Genomic DNA, 19,496 nt, shown 5'->3' with positions numbered 1-19,496 from the left:
TAGTCACCTCTGACCAGGCTATTGAAATAAAGCAGAGCAAAATCTGCTGGAACTAACACATGTGCTACTAAGCACAGGAGAGAAATTAGGGGTGGGATTCTTTGGTTCCCCCAGCCACATGTTTCCCCGTGACACCCCATTCATTGGCAGCAGGATTCTGTTACCACCGCTTGTCGATGGAATTTCCCATTGAAGGCAGCCCATGCCACCAGAAAACCCATGGGAGGGGGTGTGTTGCCGGTGGGAACAGAGAATCCCAACGGCATGAGAATTCCAACCTTGAGGTTGAAAATATTCAGGACTGCAACCCAGGAGGAGGACTAAGGCACTATCAGATCAATAATATTGAACTACACCACTCTGACACTGCTGCTATACTGCTGTTAATTCAGCACCCAAACTGCAAGCTGCTTCGATCAAGCCACTCAACCAGCTGCTCATCCTTATTCCAATAAAATCCTTCCCCACACCCTCTGTTAGATTTTCACTCTACTGCCTATCTCTAAAATCCTCTCTGTGCCCGAATTGCATGTTTTAATACAAAGTACCATCCTCTCAAGCTGAATTTTTAAAAACATGCTGTGACTAATAATTATATAAATAATGGATTGTTCAAATATAACTTTTCCCCTTTATTAACTTATTTTCCTGTTATCTACTTCGAAATTTCTCTCACCAAAATGTATTTGTAATATATGGCCACTATCCATTCAATGCAGATTTTCTTTAAAAGTTGCTGTAATTAATAGATGTATAAATCGCAAATAAATAGCCTCCGCATAATAACTGCTACACCATAACCCAAGTTTTATTTCCATCTGATGACCTTTACCAATCCTCTGATTTTGTTTCCCACTATCTGTTCCAAATTCCAAAAATGAACACTTAATTAATTCCTGTTCTTCATTTCATTGTTTTTCCAGTTTCTACTGGGTAAATATATATTGCCCCCACTTCATCTCTATATATATAATGGTTTCAATTTATTTTTTTGCTTTTCAAGAAAGTATTTAAAATTAACCTTTAGCATTCAGCACCCACTCAAGGGAATTAGTGATGGGCAACAAATGCTGGCTTTTTCACAGACGCTCATATTTCAACAAATCTGAAAAAAACTTTGTGGAATATATTAACTTTTCCACAACATTCTGCAAGTCACAAATTCCTACCAACATGACATTTATATATCTTTTCTAAACTTATTCACACTTCTCTTGACCTCACCATTGCACCCAGATAGGGCCCTCATTTCATTCTTCCCCAATGGTTGTTTCTTTTCCCATTTGTTCCCAAATATTGCATCCAATTCTTTTTTAATCACACTATCATGTTCTTTCCATATCTTATTGCTCCTCCTCTTCACTTCTAAACAACTCATTGGACTGAATTTTCCCAGACCCTTGGAGATATGCTGGCAGGAGGGAAATGGCCAGAATTCTCCAGCCATTGCAATTCTCGTTTCCTGCCAGCAGCGCACCCCCGCCCATGGGTGTGGGATGGCTTTAATGGAAAATCCCATTGACAAACGGCAGGAATATAGAATCCCGTTGTTAGCGAATGGTGCACTGCCGAAAAACATGTGGCTGGGGAACTGGAGAAACCAGACCATGGACTTGGGCGCTGCCAGGTGCTGTGCTTGACCACCATGCCATTTTGTCAGTGGCAGAAAGATGGCAGAGGAGCTACGCACCTGATCCTAATCTGGCTACTTTATTGACCAAGTAGGGATGACTTTCCGCAGGCATTTTCCCCACGTAAGAGGGGGTGGGGGTCTCCTTTTTGTGTGCTCATTAGACTACGGTGGGCTCTGATAGAAAATAAATTCCCATGGCAACGTCGCTGCCTGCCCCCAATGACCCCCTGTCATCCCCGGACTCCACTTATGTTGCTTCGAGAGTACACAGTCATCAATATGCCTTCATTCTGCAAGTGCAGCCCCAGCAATGACCACTGTGAGCAGTGGTCTTGTTGAGTCTGCTGAACTTCTGGCTCTCTAATTGGGTTCACAGTTTTGGGGAAGGGCCACCCACCTTAATTGGGATGGAAGTCCTGTGGCAAGCACTTAATTGGCTGCCACCAGATGAAGTGGTGTCACCTCCTGCTTTTGACCAGCAGCAGATCTCTGCTGCCTCAGAAGAATTCCAGCCATTGATTCTCTTCTTCCCACCACAGTTCTATTTTCCCAACATCAGTTCCCAATGTACTTGATCCACTTCCACAATTTACTTTCTCTCCTCACTCCGTGACTGCTCAGCAGTGCCTATAATTCTACTTCCTACCAACCTTATGCAGCTCTGCTTCCTTTCTCCCATTTAACCACTTTGCTTTGTCCCATTTGTCTTTAATTTCCACCCCAACAGGATTTAAATGCTGCACCTTTTTTCCTTTTTATATACTCACAAAGCTAACCACCTCCCCATGACCCATACTCTTTTCTTCATACCACCACAAACATTAGTCTGCTTTACATGTATTGTCACATGCTTACTATCACACCGTGGGTGTGACTTAACCAAGTAAAAAACTATTCACTCATTACTTACCACTATGTTAAAAATTTCATTTTACTACAGGGCAATAAAAGTGCCAATTACCAAGATCGTTTAATGTATCCACAACAGAAAGTGCAAGCCCTTGAAACCACTTAATCTGTGTAAATGACGAGCTGGGTGAGAGCAGATTTACATATTCAAGTGAGCAGTTAGGCTCACTTAAATATGTCAGTGCCCGAGGACCAGGTATGAACGGCCATGCCTGGGAGACCTCCCTGTGGTGCCATTTATCGCCGGTCCACACAAACATGGACCAGGCGTAACGCCAACTGGGAGGGTCTCCCAGGCCATCGGAGGCTCCCGGGTGGTCGGGCGCTGGGTAAAGTGGAACCCTGGCACTCCCTCTGCCACACGGGCCCCTTGGCACTGCCACCTGGGCACTGCCAGGCAGGCACGTAGTGCCAAGGTGTCCAAGTGTCAGGTTTCCCAATCCAGGGATCGGGCCAAGGGGTGCCCTGCTCTTATGAGGTGGGGTGAGGGGGAGGGCTCGACAGGTATGTTGGGGTATTGAGAGGGGTCTAGAGGACACGGTGGGGATGCTGAGTGGGGGAGTTGGGGGTGGGGGGTGATGTCGAGAGTTTAGGGCGGCATTTAAAAATGATGCTTCAATCTCAACTCGTCAGTGCAAGAAATGAAGGTAAGTGTGGCCTCGGTGCGGCATTTCTTTTGATAAATGCATCCAAAACGGGGCTTTCTTTCCCCCGTTAAATCGCGCCCATAATTTTCCTGTTAATTCTCTCGTAATTTGGTTCTGACTTGTGTTATTGAAGTGAAACTACAAATATTAAGTCTTGTTGGAAATATTGTTATGTGGGGGGTCATTCAATACGTTTGGTTATTTTAATTTCTGGTTTTCCTACAGCGATGCCAATAACAATGACGCCCAGATCCTTTTGTACAGAAGCATTCTGCAGTTTCTTTCAGTTTAAATAATAGTCTGCTTTCCTATTCTTCCTGTCAATGTGAACAACTCACATTGTGGCTGCTGTCCTTGTCCTTCTAGGTGGTAGAAGTTGTGGGTTTGCAAGGTGTTGCTGAGGGTGCCCACCGGCGGTGAGTTGCTGCGGTGCATCCTGAAGATGGTAAACACCGCTGCCAAATGCACTGGTGGTGGAGGGGTTAGAGGGAGTGAATGTTTATGGCGTCGGTAGGGCTCTAACCAAGCGGACCACTATGTCTTAGATGGTGAAGAGCTTTTTGATTGTCGTTGCAGCTGCACACATCTGGGCAAGTACTCCATCAGACTCTTGACTCCTGCTTTGTATATGGTGGAACAGGCTTTGGGAAGTCAGAAGGTGCCCAAATGTTAACCTTATACTTTCCACTGGGAAGAATCCTCAAACATAAATCTGTTCTGTGTTTTACATCTGCTGCAATAGTTTACTATTGTGACAGGCTTGAGGCATTTCTCTGCATTCTTATGAAAGTCATAATTTTTGGGGGCAGCACGATAGCACAGTGGTTAGCACAGTTGCTTCACAGCTCCAGGGTCCCAGGTTCGATTCCCGGCTTGGGTCATTGTCTGTGCGGAGTCTGCACGTTCGCTCTGTGCATGCTTGGGTTTCCTCCGGGTGCTCCGGTTTCCTCCCACAGTCCAAAGATGTGCAGGTTAGGTGGATTGGCCATGATAAATTGGCCTTAGTGTCCAAAAAGGTTGGGTGGGGTTACTGGGATAGGGCGGAGGCATGGGCTTAAGTGGGGTGCTCTTTCCAAAAGCCGGTGCAGACTCGACGGGCTGAATTGCCTCCTGCTGCAATGTAAATTCTATGATTCGATGATGTTTCTTCAAAATTTCTTCAAAATACTGTGGACGGAATTCTCCCAAACCACCCACGGTGGGTTTGGTGGCGGGCAGGTGTGAGGAATCTGGTGGAAGCCAAAAGTTGGAAACCTGCTGGTATACAATTACGTTGTAATTTTCTTAATAGTAGGTTGCTCATTTCACTTTCAGGTGGCGTGAATGCAACTTGCATTCATTTGCATCTCACGAGTGCTCATTAAAACAGCAGCCTGCCTGTGTCCGTCAGGCCTTTCAATCTTGCCAGTGGGACATCACATTGGCATCAAACCCAATTTGAAGGAATGACATGCATAAGATGGCCCTCAGTTTGCCAGAGACCTCAAGGCAACAAAGTCTTCTACTGTAGTGTTGCGCTGCTCCTGATGCACTCCACAACACTCTGCTGAGACAGACCAGTTCCTGCCCTCCATCTCCATGTCGAGCTGGTCTTCATGGACAACACATTGTTACTGGACCCATGGACCAGCCTGTGCCACCGTCTTGGTGCCTGTGGTACGGGAGAATGTGGGCCTCCTTCACTGGAGCACTGTGCAATGGGGTTGGTGCAGCCATTGTAACTAAGGTCTGAAGTTCGACCAAGGATGGAGTTTGAGGTAAGGAGGTGCAGGGCGGGGGGGGGGCAGGGGGGAGGATATGTGTGGTCGTGGTAACCTGACGAGGGCCAATGTGGAAGGAAATCTGTATGGGTCGTGGGGAGAGAGGGCTCCTGATAGTAGGCAGGGGACAGGGAGGTGGAGGAAGAAGACAAACAATGGAAAGTAGAGGGAAGACCAAGTGGCAGGAAGCTTGACCCCAGCAAGGCTGCATGGAAAACTCACAGACAAGCGGATCACAGAGATACCACACTGTTTATTGGAAGGGGATGGTTGAAGACTCCAGGTACAGTGGGTAGAGGTCCAAGTGGGGCATGGGCACCTCGCAGGTGATGTTCTCGGGGGTGGGTGGTTGAATTGAGGAACAGACTTCTTCTTGTGACTGCTAGGCTTTTCCTTCTAGGTTGCTAACATTCTGCATGGTCTGGTGAAGACAGGTGGGCTGGAAAGAACGTCATAAGTGTGCTTAACTGGTATCAAATACGGCGCCAGGACCTACAAACCCGCCAGCTGAGGGCGGGCGGACAAATCAGCTGCTGGCCACCAGTAGATTCAGAAAGAACGGTCCCGATAGTGGGAGCCCAGAACTGGGGTCATAGTTTGAAGATAAGGGATAAACCTTTTCGGATTGAGGCGAGGAGAAATTGCTTCACCCAGAGAGTGGTCAGTCTGTGGAATTCAGTACTACAGAAAGTAGTCAAAGCCAAAATGTTGTGTGATTTCAAGAAGGAATTTGATATAGCTCTTGGGGCTCAAGGAGTCAAGGGATAGGAGGGAAGGTGGGATCAGGGTATTAAACTTGATAATCAGCCATGATCATAATGAATGGCAGAGAAGGCTTGAAGGGTTATTGGCCTCTTCCTGCTTATATTTTCTATGTATGCTTCTATGTATGTTGCAACATTCAAATTATACTTGGAACAAAGCAATAAAGAATAAAGACAATAAGAAATGTCAAACAAAGCACAAGAACAATGATATTTTATAAGGGGATTGTTATTATTGTTATTGGGCCTGCCCTAGTATCATTAAACTCATTAAACTAAATTTTGTTTTTACTATATAATATCCAGATATAAAATAGTGTAGACAGTGGATTTGACAAGCTGGGCCAGATTTTCAAGAAGTGAGCAGACTCTGTGGATGTTTAAGAATGGCAGGCGGGACCCAGGTTGGATGTCCCACCTCCATTTCCAGCCAATCAAGTTTGGGTGGCAGGGGCAAGAGGGTGGGATTCACACAGGAGGGAAACCAAAACTCAGCAGGGCACGTGAACTTAATGCTGAGTTCAGACATTTTGGCTGGGATTTTCCGACCCCGCGCCGGGTCGGAGAATCGCCGGGGGGACGCGAGAATTCCCAATTCTCCCCCGCCGATTCTCGGGCGTCCGCGGGATTCCGACCGCGCCAGCCGGGGGCCATTCAAAGCAGCCCCGCCGGAAATTCTCCGGGCCCCCGCGGGCCAAGTGGCTGCTGAATTCAGCCGAGTCCCGCCGGCCTGGGTTACTCAGGTCCCACATGACGGGACCTGGAAGGTGTCTCTGCGGGGGCAGTCCTGGAGGGTGGGCGGGGGATCTGACCCCGGGGGAGGGCCCCCACGGTGGCCTTGCCCGCGATCGGGGCCGACTTATCGGTGGGGGGGCTGGTTCCATGGGGGCCTATGTTCCTCCGCGCCGAGCCCCTGTAGGGCTCCGTCATATTGCCCGGGGGCCGGCACGGAGAAGGGAACCCCCCGGCGCATGCGCGGAAATACGCCGGCTGTAGCGCGCAAGCACGGAAATACGAAGGCCGTAGCACAAATGCGTGAACTCGCGTCGGCTGTTCCGCGCCGGCTGGAGCTGCGGGGACCACTCCGGCACCGACCTAGCCCCCTAGGAAGAGGAGCATTCTCCTTTATCTACGACCGTTGATGCTGGAGTGGTTGGCGCCGCTTTTCACGCCGGCGTGGGGACGTAGTCCCATTATTGGAGAATAGTGCCCTTTGTCTGTTGCAAGGGCCTTAAAATCAGAGTGTGGGAATCATGAATTAATGGCGTAGACATAAAGGGCAGGATTCTCCCCTACCCGGCGGGGCGGGGCACTCCGGCGCCAAGGAGTGGTGTGAACCAATCCAGCGTCGGGCAGCCCGAAGGTGCGGAATCCTCCACGGCAACTGGCGCCGAAGGGCCTCCGCCAGCCAGCGTGGGTTGGCACATGCGCGGGAGCGCCAGCATGTGCTGGCGTCGTCCCAGCGCATGCGCAGGGGGGTTCTCCGCACAGGCCATGGCGGAGGTTAAGAGTGGTTCCATGGCACAGGCCTGCCCACGGATCGGTGGGCCCTGATCGCGGGCCAGGCCACCATGGGTGCACCCCCCGGGGCCAGATCCCCCCGAGGACTCTGCAGGCCACGCGTGGAGCCAGGTCTCTCCGGTAAGGACCTGTTGTGATTTATGCCAGCGGGATCAGCCAGAAGCAGGCGGCCACTCGGCCTGTCACGGGCCGGAGAATCGCCGTGGGGGCCGCTGCCAGCAGCCGCCGACCGGCGCGCCGCGATTCCCGCGCACGCCAAAACCCCGGGGCCAGAGAATTCAGCAGCCGGTGGGGGCGGGATCACGCCGCCGCCCGGCAATTCTCCAACCCGGGTCGGAGAATCCCACCCAAATGCTTTTGAAGAGTTGATAAGATCTGTATAACTGTCATGATCTGATTTTTTAACAAAATCTCCTGCACTTTAATCTTAACCCACAGGTTGTATTCAGCCCTGAATTTCCTCACTTACTGGACCTGCCTCAATAAAACTTATCCCAAATCGGGGGCAGAATTTACCGGCTGATCATGCCGGCAGGGTATTCTGCTCCACCGACAGCACACGGGTTTCCCAGCGACGAGTGGTGCAATCAATGGGAAATGCCCTCGATAGCGGCGGGATCAGAAATCCCGCTGGCGGGCCACCTCTGTTGCCGATAAACATCCGGCGGGTTGCTCGATAAATTCCTCTGATTTTCATTCAGGTTTGGGGGATGATGTGGGAAGGAGTCAGCCCCACTAACCCTGAAACTTAGCATCCTATTTGTTTCAGAAATTGTTAGGCTGCCTAGATTCCAACGCCCCCCCCTTCCCTCACATGACATTACCCACCCCTCTATGGCCCCTGACCATATGTCACTGACCCAGTATCCGCCATGGGCAGATGTCTGGAACAATGTGAAGTTTAAAAATTTAATTGTTGATAACCTAATACATCTCTCACCCATGCACACTTGAGAGTGAAAAACCTTAATATATAAAATCCAATCAAAGCTGACATGGAGTTAAAAAAAGTCTCTGCTGTCTATTGCCTCCTCTAACCTAATAATAAAACCCATTGGTCTGAGGTAAGTACCATATTTTATTATATTATTATTATTTTTTATAAAAAATTTAATTTAGTTGTTAGCCAGATCTTGGTAGAAAGTTAGAGGAAGGGAGTGCAATGTTCCTCCTGCAGGATGTTTGAGGTGAGGGATGCAGTTAGTGTCCCTGCTGATTTTACCTGCAGGAAGTGCTGCCATCTCCAGCTCCTCCAAGACCGAGTTAGGGAACTGGAGCTGGAGTTGGAAGAACTTCGGATCATTCGGGAGGCAGAAGGGGTCATAGATAGCAGCTTCAGGGAATTAGTTACAGTTACCCACCTATCTCCAATCTTTGGTGTAAGAGGGACTGCGAAAAAGCAGTCAGTGCAGGGATCCCCTGCGGTCGTTCCCCTGAGAAACAAGTATACCGCTTTGGATACTTGTGGGGGGGGACGACTTACCAGGGGTAAGCCATGGGGTACGGGCCTCTGGCACGGAGTCTGTCCCTGTTGCTCAGAAGGGAAGGGGGGAGAGGAGCAGAGCATTAGTAATTGGGGACTCTATAGTCAGGGGCACAGATAGGAGATTTTGTGGGAGCGTGAGAGACTCACGTTTGGTATGTTGCCTCCCAGGTGCAAGGGTACGTGATGTTTCGGATCGTGTTTTCCGGGTCCTTAGGGGGAGGGGGAGCAGCCCCAAGTCGTGGTCCACATTGGCACTAACGACATAGGTAGGAAAGGGGACAAGGATGTCAGGCAGGCTTTCAGGGAGCTAGGATGGAAGCTCAGAACTAGAACAAACAGAGTTGTTATCTCTGGGTTGTTGCCCGTGCCACGTGATAGTGAGATGAGGAATAGGGAGAGAGAGCATTTAAACACGTGGCTACAGGGATGGTGCAGGCGGGAGGGATTCAGATTTCTGGATAACTGGGGCTCTTTCTGGGGAAGGTGGGACCTCTACAGACAGGATGGTCTACATCTGAACCTGAGGGGCACAAATATCCTGGGGGGGAAATTTGTTAGTGCTCTTTGGGGGGGGTTTAAACTAATGCAGCAGGGGCATGGGAACCTGGATTGTAGTTTTAGGGTAAGGGAGAATGAGAGTATAGAGGTCAGGAGCACAGATTTGACATCGCAGGAGGGGGCCAGTGTTCAGGTAGGTGGTTTGAAGTGTGTCTACTTCAATGCCAGGAGTATACGAAACAAGGTAGGGGAACTGGCAGCATGGGTTGGTACCTGGGACTTCGATGTTGTGGCCATTTCGGAGACATGGATAGAGCAGGGACAGGAATGGATGTTGCAGGTTCCGGGGTTTAGGTGTTTTAGTAAGCTCAGAGAAGGAGGCAAAAGAGGGAGGGTGTGGCGCTGCTAGTCAAGAGCAGTATTACGGTGGCGGAGAGGATGCTAGATGGGGACTCTTCTTCCGAGGTAGTATGGGCTGAAGTTAGAAACAGGAAAGGAGAGGTCACCCTGTTGGGAGTTTTTTATAGGCCTCCTCATAGTTCTAGGGATGTAGAGGAAAGGATGGCGAAGATGATTCTGGATAAGAGCGAAAGTAACAGGGTAGTTATTATGGGAGACTTTAACTTTCCAAATATTGACTGGAAAAGATATAGTTCGAGTACAATAGATGGGTCGTTTTTTGTACAGTGTGTACAGGAGGGTTTCCTGAAACAATATGTTGACAGGCCAACAAGAGGCGAGGCCACGTTGGATTTGGTTTTGGGTACTGAACCAGGCCAGGTGTTGGATTTGGAGGTAGGAGAGCACTTTGGAGACAGTGACCACAATTTGGTGACGTTTACGTTAATGATGGAAAGCGATAAGTATACACCGCAGGGCAAGAGTTATAGCTGGGGGAAGGGCAATTATGGTGCCATTAGACGTGACTTGGGGGGGATAAGGTGGAGAAGTAGGCTGCAAGTGTTGGGCACACTGGATAAGTGGGGCTTATTCAAGGATCAGCTACTGCGTGTTCTTGATAAGTATGTACCGGTCAGGCAGGCAGGAAGGCGTCGAGCGAGGGAACCGTGGTTTACCAAGGAAGTGGAATCTCTTGTTAAGAGGAAGAAGGAGGCCTATGTGAAGATGAGGTGTGAAGTTTCAGTTGGGGCGATGGATAGTTACAAGGTAGCGAGGAAGGATCTAAAGAGAGAGCTAAGACGAGCAAGGAGGGGACATGAGAAGTATTTGGCAGGAAGGATCAAGGAAAACCCAAAAGCTTTCTATAGGTATGTCAGGAATAAGCGAATGACTAGGGAAAGAGTAGGACCAGTCAAGGACAGGGATGGGAAATTGTGTGTGGAGTCTGAAGAGATAGGCGAGATACTAAATGAATATTTTTCGTCAGTATTCACTCAGGAAACAGATAATGTTGTGGAGGAGAATGCTGAGCCCCAGGCTAATAGAATAGATGGCATTGAGGTACGTAGGGAAGAGGTGTTGGCAATTCTGGACAGGCTTAAAATAGATAAGTCCCCGGGACCTGATGGGATTTATCCTAGGATTCTCTGGGAGGCCAGGGAAGAGATTGCTGGACCTTTGGCTTTGATTTTTATGTCATCATTGGCTACAGGAATAGTGCCAGAGGACTGGAGGACAGCAAATGTGGTCCCTTTGTTCAAAAAGGGGAGCAGAGACAACCCCGGCAACTATAGACCGGTGAGCCTCACGTCTGTAGTGGGTAAAGTCTTGGAGGGGATTATAAGAGACAAGATTTATAATCATCTAGATAGGAATAATATGATCAGGGATAGTCAGCATGGCTTTGTGAAGGGTAGGTCATGCCTCACAAACCTTATTGAGTTCTTTGAGAAGGTGACTGAACAGGTAGATGAGGGTAGAGCAGTTGATGTGGTGTATATGGATTTCAGCAAAGCGTTTGATAAGGTTCCCCACGGTAGGCTATTGCAGAAAATACGGAGGCTGGGGATTGAGGGTGATTTAGAGATGTGGATCAGAAATTGGCTAGCTGAAAGAAGACAGAGGGTGGTGGTTAATGGGAAATGTTCAGAATGGAGTACAGTCACAAGTGGAGTACCACAAGGATCTGTTCTGGGGCCGTTGCTGTTTGTCATTTTTATCAATGACCTAGAGGAAGGCGCAGAAGGGTGGGTGAGTAAATTTGCAGACGATACTAAAGTCGGTGGTGTTGTCGATAGTGTGGAAGGATGTAGCAGGTTACAGAGGGATATAGATAAGCTGCAGAGCTGGGCTGAGAGGTGGCAAATGGAGTTTAATGTAGAGAAGTGTGAGGTGATTCACTTTGGAAGGAATAACAGGAATGCGGAATATTTGGCTAATGGTAAAGTTCTTGAAAGTGTGGATGAGCAGGGGGATCTAGGTGTCCATGTACATAGATCCCTGAAAGTTGCCACCCAGGTTGATAGGGTTGTGAAGAAGGCCTATGGAGTGTTGGCCTTTATTTGTAGAGGGATTGAGTTCCGGAGTCGGGAGGTCATGTTGCAGCTGTACAGAACTCTGGTACGGCCGCATTTGGAGTATTGCGTACAGTTCTGGTCACCGCATTATAGGAAGGACGTGGAGGCTTTGGAGCGGGTGCAGAGGAGATTTACCAGGATGTTGCCTGGTATGGAGGGAAAATCTTATGAGGAAAGGCTGATCATAGATGGACTTGAGGATGTTTTCGTTGGAGAGAAGAAGGTTAAGAGGAGACTTAATAGAGGCATACAAAATGATCAGGGGGTTGGATAGGGTGGACAGTGAGAGCCTTCTCCCGCGGATGGAAATGGCTGGCACGAGGGGACATAACTTTAAACTGAGGGGTAATAGATATAGGACAGAGGTCAGAGGTAGGTTCTTTACGCAAAGAGTAGTGAGGCCGTGGAATGCCCTACCTGCTACAGTAGTGAACTCGCCAACATTGAGGGCATTTAAAAGTTTATTGGATAAACATATGGATGATAATGGCATAGTGTAGGTTAGATGGCTTTTTGTTTCGGTGCAACATCGTGGGCCGAAGGGCCTGTACTGCGCTGTATTGTTCTATGTTCTATGTTCTATGTACCCCAACCATCCTGAAATAAGCAACACAAAAAACACCACAGGTATGTCTCTTCTGAAGAGGCTATCAGACAGAATAAGATAAACAGGATTTAAGGTACGTTCTACCTTTATCAGAGGAGAAGTGAAGGTCACAGACTGTGTTTCATTCATCATGTGTGTTGTATAAAAAACTACTGTATTGTCTTCACCATTCAGTGTAATTGCTGTTTGAATTGTGCCATCCAGAGCTAGTATTCTCCACAAATCCCATTTTTCTTTAGTTGCAGGTCTCTTCAATCGTAATGTAGACACAAAGACATAGGAAGGAGGAAGGCCATCGGGAAAAATATCCCTGTAATGAAAACCCTTGATTTATGAAGGACATAATATTCCACAAAATGTAAACAATGCTTCAATGAAAAGGTAAAAAGAACAAAGTTTCTAATAAGTAGATCCTGAAAACAAATACCTTGTTTTATCTGTTAAATCACTCTGTGGTGTAACACTATAAGCTTTTTTTCTACTGTAAGAGCCTTGAATTTTACTGGCTTTTTTCCTAATATCTAATCCAACAAGGATGTCAAAACCTTTTTCATCTCGAGATGCCACAGGTATTCTTGTAGGGCACACAGTTTCTGAAGAGAACAAAAATAAATGTTTTGCTATTAACGTTTACATATACACTGGCATATATACACACAAACAGACACATGACACTCGCCCCCTCCCACGACCAAAAGGTCTGTGGTCAGCCTACACACCTGAAACCCGGCTCCCCGCAGCTATAACTAATTAGGCAGGAGCTCTGTAGTCTCAGCAGCACCTGAATAGAGTAGTGGCCACTGCTGGGACTGCCAGCAGTCTCTGAAGACGACAACTGATGGATTCTAGACTCAGGTAAGTCCAGGATTTTGGATGAGTCTGCCTAGCAGACTCCAGTACTGGTGGAGGGAGAGTTAGGAGAATGGGAATGGGGGGGGAGGGGGGGGGGGGGGAGTTGGGGGTCGTATTTTAGAGTCGATGGAAACACTTAAAGGGAGAGGGTGTGATCTTGAGGGTGCTGCTGCCTCTGATTGGCACAGTGATCCCCCTCCCCCAAAGGAGTACCCCCCTTACTGCCCGACAGCATACCATGCAGTGAAATCTAACACGTTTCACACCTTACTTTTGCCTTCCCCTCCCACACGTATTATGGCAGTGGAGGCAGAATGAGGTCCTAGAATGACCATTAATTATCCCCTTAAGTGGTAGTGGTCATCAGTTGGCAACTCACAGGCCTCAAAAGGTCCAATGGTGGGACAGCTGCCTGACGTCTTACCTGCCGCCGTAGCATGGGAAATAGGTTGGGGAGGGCTGGATGGTGGCAGAAGACCACCTATTTTATTTTACGAGCAATCCCACGCCTTCGAATATGCTTGCAGGGGGCTGTAAAATGCACCCATGGAAAACACCTACAAAGTTTGGCAGGGCAACTATTCATTAAAATGCAGATTTTAATAACAGTTATTAAGTTAAAAGGTTTAACAGGCTAGGCTGAAAATTTGATATTCGTACTTTCAAATTAAATGTAATGTAGCAAGGGAATTGAAAACAAAGCAAAATTTCAAAAATTGTCAAGTATCGAAAATATTGTTTCTAACACAAAGCTGTGCTACAGGCATAACATGAAAATATAAGAAAACAGGGCAACAATAAATTATTTGGCTGACAAGTCCATTTTTCCACAAACCGCATACAATTTTTACTCTTATGGTCCTGATTCAATTACTTATAGATATACGATAATGGAAAATGTAATTTGGCTGATTTCTGTTGGCCCATCATGCTCCAAACTTTCCAACTGATTTCTTAAATAAATACAGTTGTTGGCCTCCAGTACTTTATCCAGAAGTCTGCAATGTGTTAATCACTCTGTGTAAAGATATTCCTGAGATTTGCTTTTATCTAGATTAAACTTATCCAAAGCTTGTAATTGATTTTGAAATGATTTTCTGGAACCATCTTTCTATACTGTTATCTCCGATAACTCTATGATACCATCCCTCAGCCACCTACTTTCAAGATTAGAAACACAGGGTGGAATTTTCCATTTATGAGACTCAGGCCAGGATTCTCCTTCCCCACCGTGGTGGGACCTGCTACAGGGGATGTGGCAAACCAGCCAAAAGTCCATTGACATTTTTTGTGATTCATGTACCAGGGCACTCAGATCTCTCTGTGTCAATTTCTGCAATTTTCTCTATTTCAATAGTCTACCACTTTTCTATTATTTCTTGTCAAAGTGGACAAGTTCATATCTTCCCACATTATTGCCATTAATTTTTTTCCCACTCACTTAACCTGCCCATATTGGGGGGGGGGGGGATGTCTCAGCACCCTCATGTCCGCCATGCCAATCCCTGGACTGTGTGTTCCCATTCAGCGGCAACCCAGCCCCAGCCCGCCTGCCCCACCGACTACCAATAACTCCCACTGACTGCGAAGGCTTCTGGCCATGCGGCTGAAGGCTATTGCTAATTGGAAATTGGCAATCGTAATTAATTGAGGAATTCACAGCTCCCTGGTGGATCCCCATGGGTAGGCGAGCCATGTGGGAGTTATTGCCTCACATCCCAATCATGCCAGGTCATTCCAGGGTTCCAGTAGGGACTTGTGTGCCATCTCACAAGCTACAGCCCACAAGTCATGGATGGCCTGTTTGCCTGGGCAGCGAACTACATACACTTTGACATGGACTAGACCAACAAGATGCCCGGGCATCAGGATTCTCCGCCATCGACGGGATACCCCAGGTTCAGGGGGATAATAGATGGCATGCATGGCACCTTGTGCACACCGAGCCATCAGAGAACGCCCTACATCAATAGGAAGGGGTTCCACTCCCTGAACGTGCAGCTCGTGTGCGACCACCACATGAAGATCATGTACCTGTGTGCACGCTTCCAGGGAGTATGCACAACAGGTACGTCCTGGGGCATGTGGACATCACCGACCTCTTCGCGGACCACCCGAGATGCCCAGTTGTCTAATAATGCCAGTATGGAGGCCGATGACTGATGTGGAGACTAATACAATGAGCCCCATGTGGCCACCCGGGCTGTCATTGAGCGGTGCATTGGACTCCTCAAGATGCAGATCCGATGCTGCAACTGCATAGGATTGCCTGCTTTGTGGTGGTCTGCTGTGTCCTCCAAAAGCTGGCACAGCAGCAGAGTGACGTGCTGCAGGTGGATTCTCAGCTCTGTGGCATGCGCCGACCTCCAGGTTGGTGACTGCTCGGTCCTCACCCAGTAACCTCCAGGGCCCGTTTCTCGAAGGTGGTGAGGATCATGCTATCTGGCACCCTGTCGAGAGTCTGGGCCCTCTCCCGATGTTTGCGTGACATCGTTTGCCGCTCATGTGGTTCACCGTGGTTGGGGGAGGGTGTGGGGGGGGTTGTGAAGGAAGGGTTAAGGAGGGGTGAAGGAAGGATTGGGAGAGTGAAGGAGGGATTGGGGGGTGAAGGGTGGGTTGGGGAGGTGAAGGAAGGGTGGGCAGGTGAAGGAAGGGTTGGGGGGTTTGTGTGGGGGTGAAAAGTTTTGGAGGGGGGAGGGGTGTTCCTACTCACAGGTGTGGTCCGTGTAGGTCGTTGACCTTCTTGCAGCACTGAAAGTCTATCCTCCTGGTCACGGTGTCCGAGTTGATGACGCTGTCACTTCATCTCAGACGGTACTGCCGGCCGTGTAGCTCACCCTCCGGGACCCTTGGGAGAACAGGACATCCCTCCTGGCCTTGACCGCAACTAAGAGCCTCCCCAGGTCTGTGTCTCCAAATCTTGGGGGCAAGTCGTCTTGGCAACATGGCTGTGAGCTTAGTGGGGTTGGCTGTGCAAGAGCTGTTTAAGTGCTGCACAACCTTGTCAGTGGGGGGCTGATGTGCGAGGTCCCGACAAATCAGCTGGCGAGCTTTCAATTGCGGCGTGAAGCCCACGAGGCGTCCTTAAGTGGGCCAATTAACATTGTATCGTGCTGCCGGCCTCGCCGGGCCAAGTGCCTGGAAGCTCACGGCAGTTCCTGCTCACTACCACACTTCCAAATCTTTCTGGAGAATCGCACCCTTAGAACTTTTTTCATCAGTGGCAAGCTGAAAACGCCGGCCAGACTAGCGCATCAGAGATTGGGTAGCCATTTTGAAAGGGTGCCCAATATCTTAGTGAGTTCGAGGGTCCCCCACAACCCCCACCCATGGACAAAGTTACCCCCCACACACATGGGCCCCCTCGCAATCTTCATAACCACCCTTCTCCCCCCACCCTTCATACCCCGCCATCCCCCATTTCATGGGCATGGCCCCCTCAGGCCCTGGCTTTTGGCAGTGCCACTCAGGCACTATGGCACTGCCACCTAGCCCTCTGCCAGGCTGGCAGTGCCAAAGTGCCTGGGTGCCAGGGGGAGAGCCAGGGTGCCACCCTGCCCTTCCCCCAAACAATCAGGGGGTCCCAATGGCCGAGGAGACTCAGGTGCCATTCTGACTGGTTCACATTTGTGTGGGCCAGTACAGCTGCGGTCTCCTCGGCAAGGCTGAAAGTTCCTGGGAGCCGGTTAGATCTGGCGTCAGCATAGTTGAGTGAGCAAAACAGAAAAAACTGGACAATCTCAGCAAGTCTGGCAGCATCTGTGGAAAGAGAAGGGAGCTAACGTTTCGGGTCTGGATGACCTGAACTAGAGAGAACTGGAAATTGCAGAGATTAAATGCAGATTAGGTGACTGCTTTGCAGAATACTTCCGGAATACGTCCGCAGCAGGATCCAGACCTTCCTGTCGCTTGCCATTTCAACTCACCGTCCTGCTCTCACGTCCACATGTCTGCTCCTGGCCTGCTGCAATGTTCCAGTGAAGCCCAGCGCAGACTGGAGGAACAGCACCTCATCTTCCGATTAAGCACGTTACAGCCTTCCGGACTTAACATTGAGTTCAACAACTTCAGACTGTGAACTCTCTCCGCTACCTTCACCTCATTTCTATTTCCATCAATTTACTTTAATTTCTTCCATTGATCTGTTTTCCCCTCACCATTATTTAACAAAATCTTGTTAGATCTTGCGGGGCATCACAACCATCGGGCAGCACGGTAGCATTGTGGATAGCACAATTGCTTCACAGCTCCAGGGTCCCAGGTTCGATCCCGGCTTGGGTCACTGTCTGTGCGGAGTCTGCACATCCTCCCCGTGTGTGCGTGGGTTTCCTCCGGGCGCTCCGGTTTCCTCCCACAGTCCAAAGATGTGCAGGATTGGCCATGATAAATTGCCCTTAGTGTCCAAAATTGCCCTTAGTGTTGGGTAGGGTTGCTGGGTTCTGGGGATAGGGTGGAGGTGTTGACCTTGGGTAGGGTGCTCTTTCCAAGAGCTGGTGCAGACTCGATGGGCCGAATGGCCTCCTTCTGCACTGTAAATTCTCTCTCTGAATCCCGGAAGAGAACTCTCGCGGCATTTTCCAGCCGCGTCCCTTCCCGATTCCGGCAGGACGCGGCCAGTAAATCGCAGCCAATTTTTCATTCAAAAATCCATACAGACTTTGCCTGATCAAATTGTAATTTTTAAAGTTACCTGCTATAACCTCTTTAATAATGGATTCTAGCAATTTCCCTACAAATAACAAAGAACACTACAGCACAGGAACAGGCCCTTCGGACCTCCAACCTTGCGCTGATCATGATGCCTGTCTAAACTAAAACCTTCTACACATCCGGAGTCCATATCCCATTATTCCCATCCTATTCATAAATTCATCAAGATGTTTCTTAAACGCTGCTATTGTATCTACTTCCACCACCTCCCCTGGCAGTGCATTCCAGGTATTGCACATTTCCTCTAAACTTTCCCCCTTGCACCTTAAAACTAAGTCCCCTAAGTCTGCCCTGGGAAAAGGCGTCTGATTATCCACTCTGTCCATGCTACTCATAATTTTGTAAACCTCTATCAGGTCGCCCCTCAACCTCTGTTGTTCCAGTGAAAACAACCCGAGTTTATCCAACCTCTCCTCATAGCTAATACCCTCTAAACCAGGCAACATCCTGGTAAACCTCTTCTGTACACTCTCCAAAGCATTCACATCCTTCTGGTAGTGTGGCGACCAGAATCGTACGCAATATTCCAAATGTGACCTAACCAAGGTTCTGTGCAGTTGCTGCATGACTTGCCAATTTTTATACTAAATGCTCCGACCGGTGAAAGCACCATGCCATATGGCTTCTTGACTGCCTTATCCACCTGTGTTGCCACTTTCCGTGGTCTATGGACGTCTACGTCCAGATCTCTCTATCTGTCAATACTCCTAAAGATTCTGCCATTTACTATATAATTCCTAACTGTATTAGACCTTCCAAAATGCATTAGCTCACATTTGTCCGGATCAAACTCCATCTGCCATTTCTCCACCCAAGTCTCCAGCCAATCTATATCCTGTTGTATCCTCTGACAATTCTCTTCACTATGCGCAGTGCCCTCGACTCATCGATCGACAGTTCCAACGCGCCACAGCGAAAAACCGGACCGACCTCCTCAGAAGACAAACATGGGACACAACCGACAGAATACCCTTCGTCGTCCAGTACTTCCCCGGAGCGGAGAAACTACGTCATCTTCTTCACAGCCTTCAACACGTCATTGATGACGATGAACATCTTGCCAAGGTCATCCCCACACCCCCACTACTTGCTTTCAAACAACCGCGCAACCTCAAACGAACCATTGTTTGCAGCAAACTACCCAGTCTTCAGAACAGTGACCACGACACCACACAACCCTGTCATGGCAATCTCTGCAAGACGTGCCAGATCATCGACATGGATACCACGATTACACGTGAGAACACCACCCACCAGGTACGCGGTACATACTCGTGCGACTCGGCCAACGTTGTCTACCTCATACGCTGCAGGAAAGGATGTCCAGAAGCGTGGTACATTGGCGAGACCATGCAGACGCTGCGACAACGAATGAACGGACATCGCGCAACAATCACCAGGCAGGAATGTTCCCTTCCAGTCGGGGAACACTTCAGCAGTCAAGGGCATTCAGCCTCTGATCTCCGGGTAAGCGTTCTCCAAGGCGGCCTTCAGGACCCGCGACAACGCAGAATCGCCGAGCAGAAACTTATAGCCAAGTTCCGCACACATGAGTGCGGCCTCAACCGGGACCTGGGATTCATGGCGCATTACATTCATCCCCCACCATCTGGCCTGCAAAATCCTACCAAC

The 19,496-nt window shown here is 48.9% G+C and overlaps 1 protein-coding gene across 1 annotated transcript in view; it reads right to left on the bottom strand.

Annotated features, from left to right (window-relative positions):
* col21a1 (collagen, type XXI, alpha 1) overlaps positions 1 to 19,496 on the bottom strand; it is a 485,509-nt gene that overhangs the window by 366,898 nt on the left and 99,115 nt on the right. The window contains exons 4-5 of the mRNA XM_072498439.1: positions 12,730 to 12,895; positions 12,387 to 12,612 (exon numbers count right to left, since the gene is read on the bottom strand). Of these exons, the coding sequence (XP_072354540.1) occupies positions 12,387 to 12,612; positions 12,730 to 12,895 (392 nt within the window). The remainder of the gene's footprint in view (positions 1 to 12,386; positions 12,613 to 12,729; positions 12,896 to 19,496) is intronic.

This window comes from Scyliorhinus torazame, chromosome 4 (assembly GCF_047496885.1).
Source record: "Scyliorhinus torazame isolate Kashiwa2021f chromosome 4, sScyTor2.1, whole genome shotgun sequence".
In the NCBI taxonomy this organism is placed as follows: domain Eukaryota; kingdom Metazoa; phylum Chordata; class Chondrichthyes; order Carcharhiniformes; family Scyliorhinidae; genus Scyliorhinus; species Scyliorhinus torazame.
Note: the sequence above shows the minus strand (reverse complement) of the source record. Positions and strands in the feature narration are given on the sequence as shown.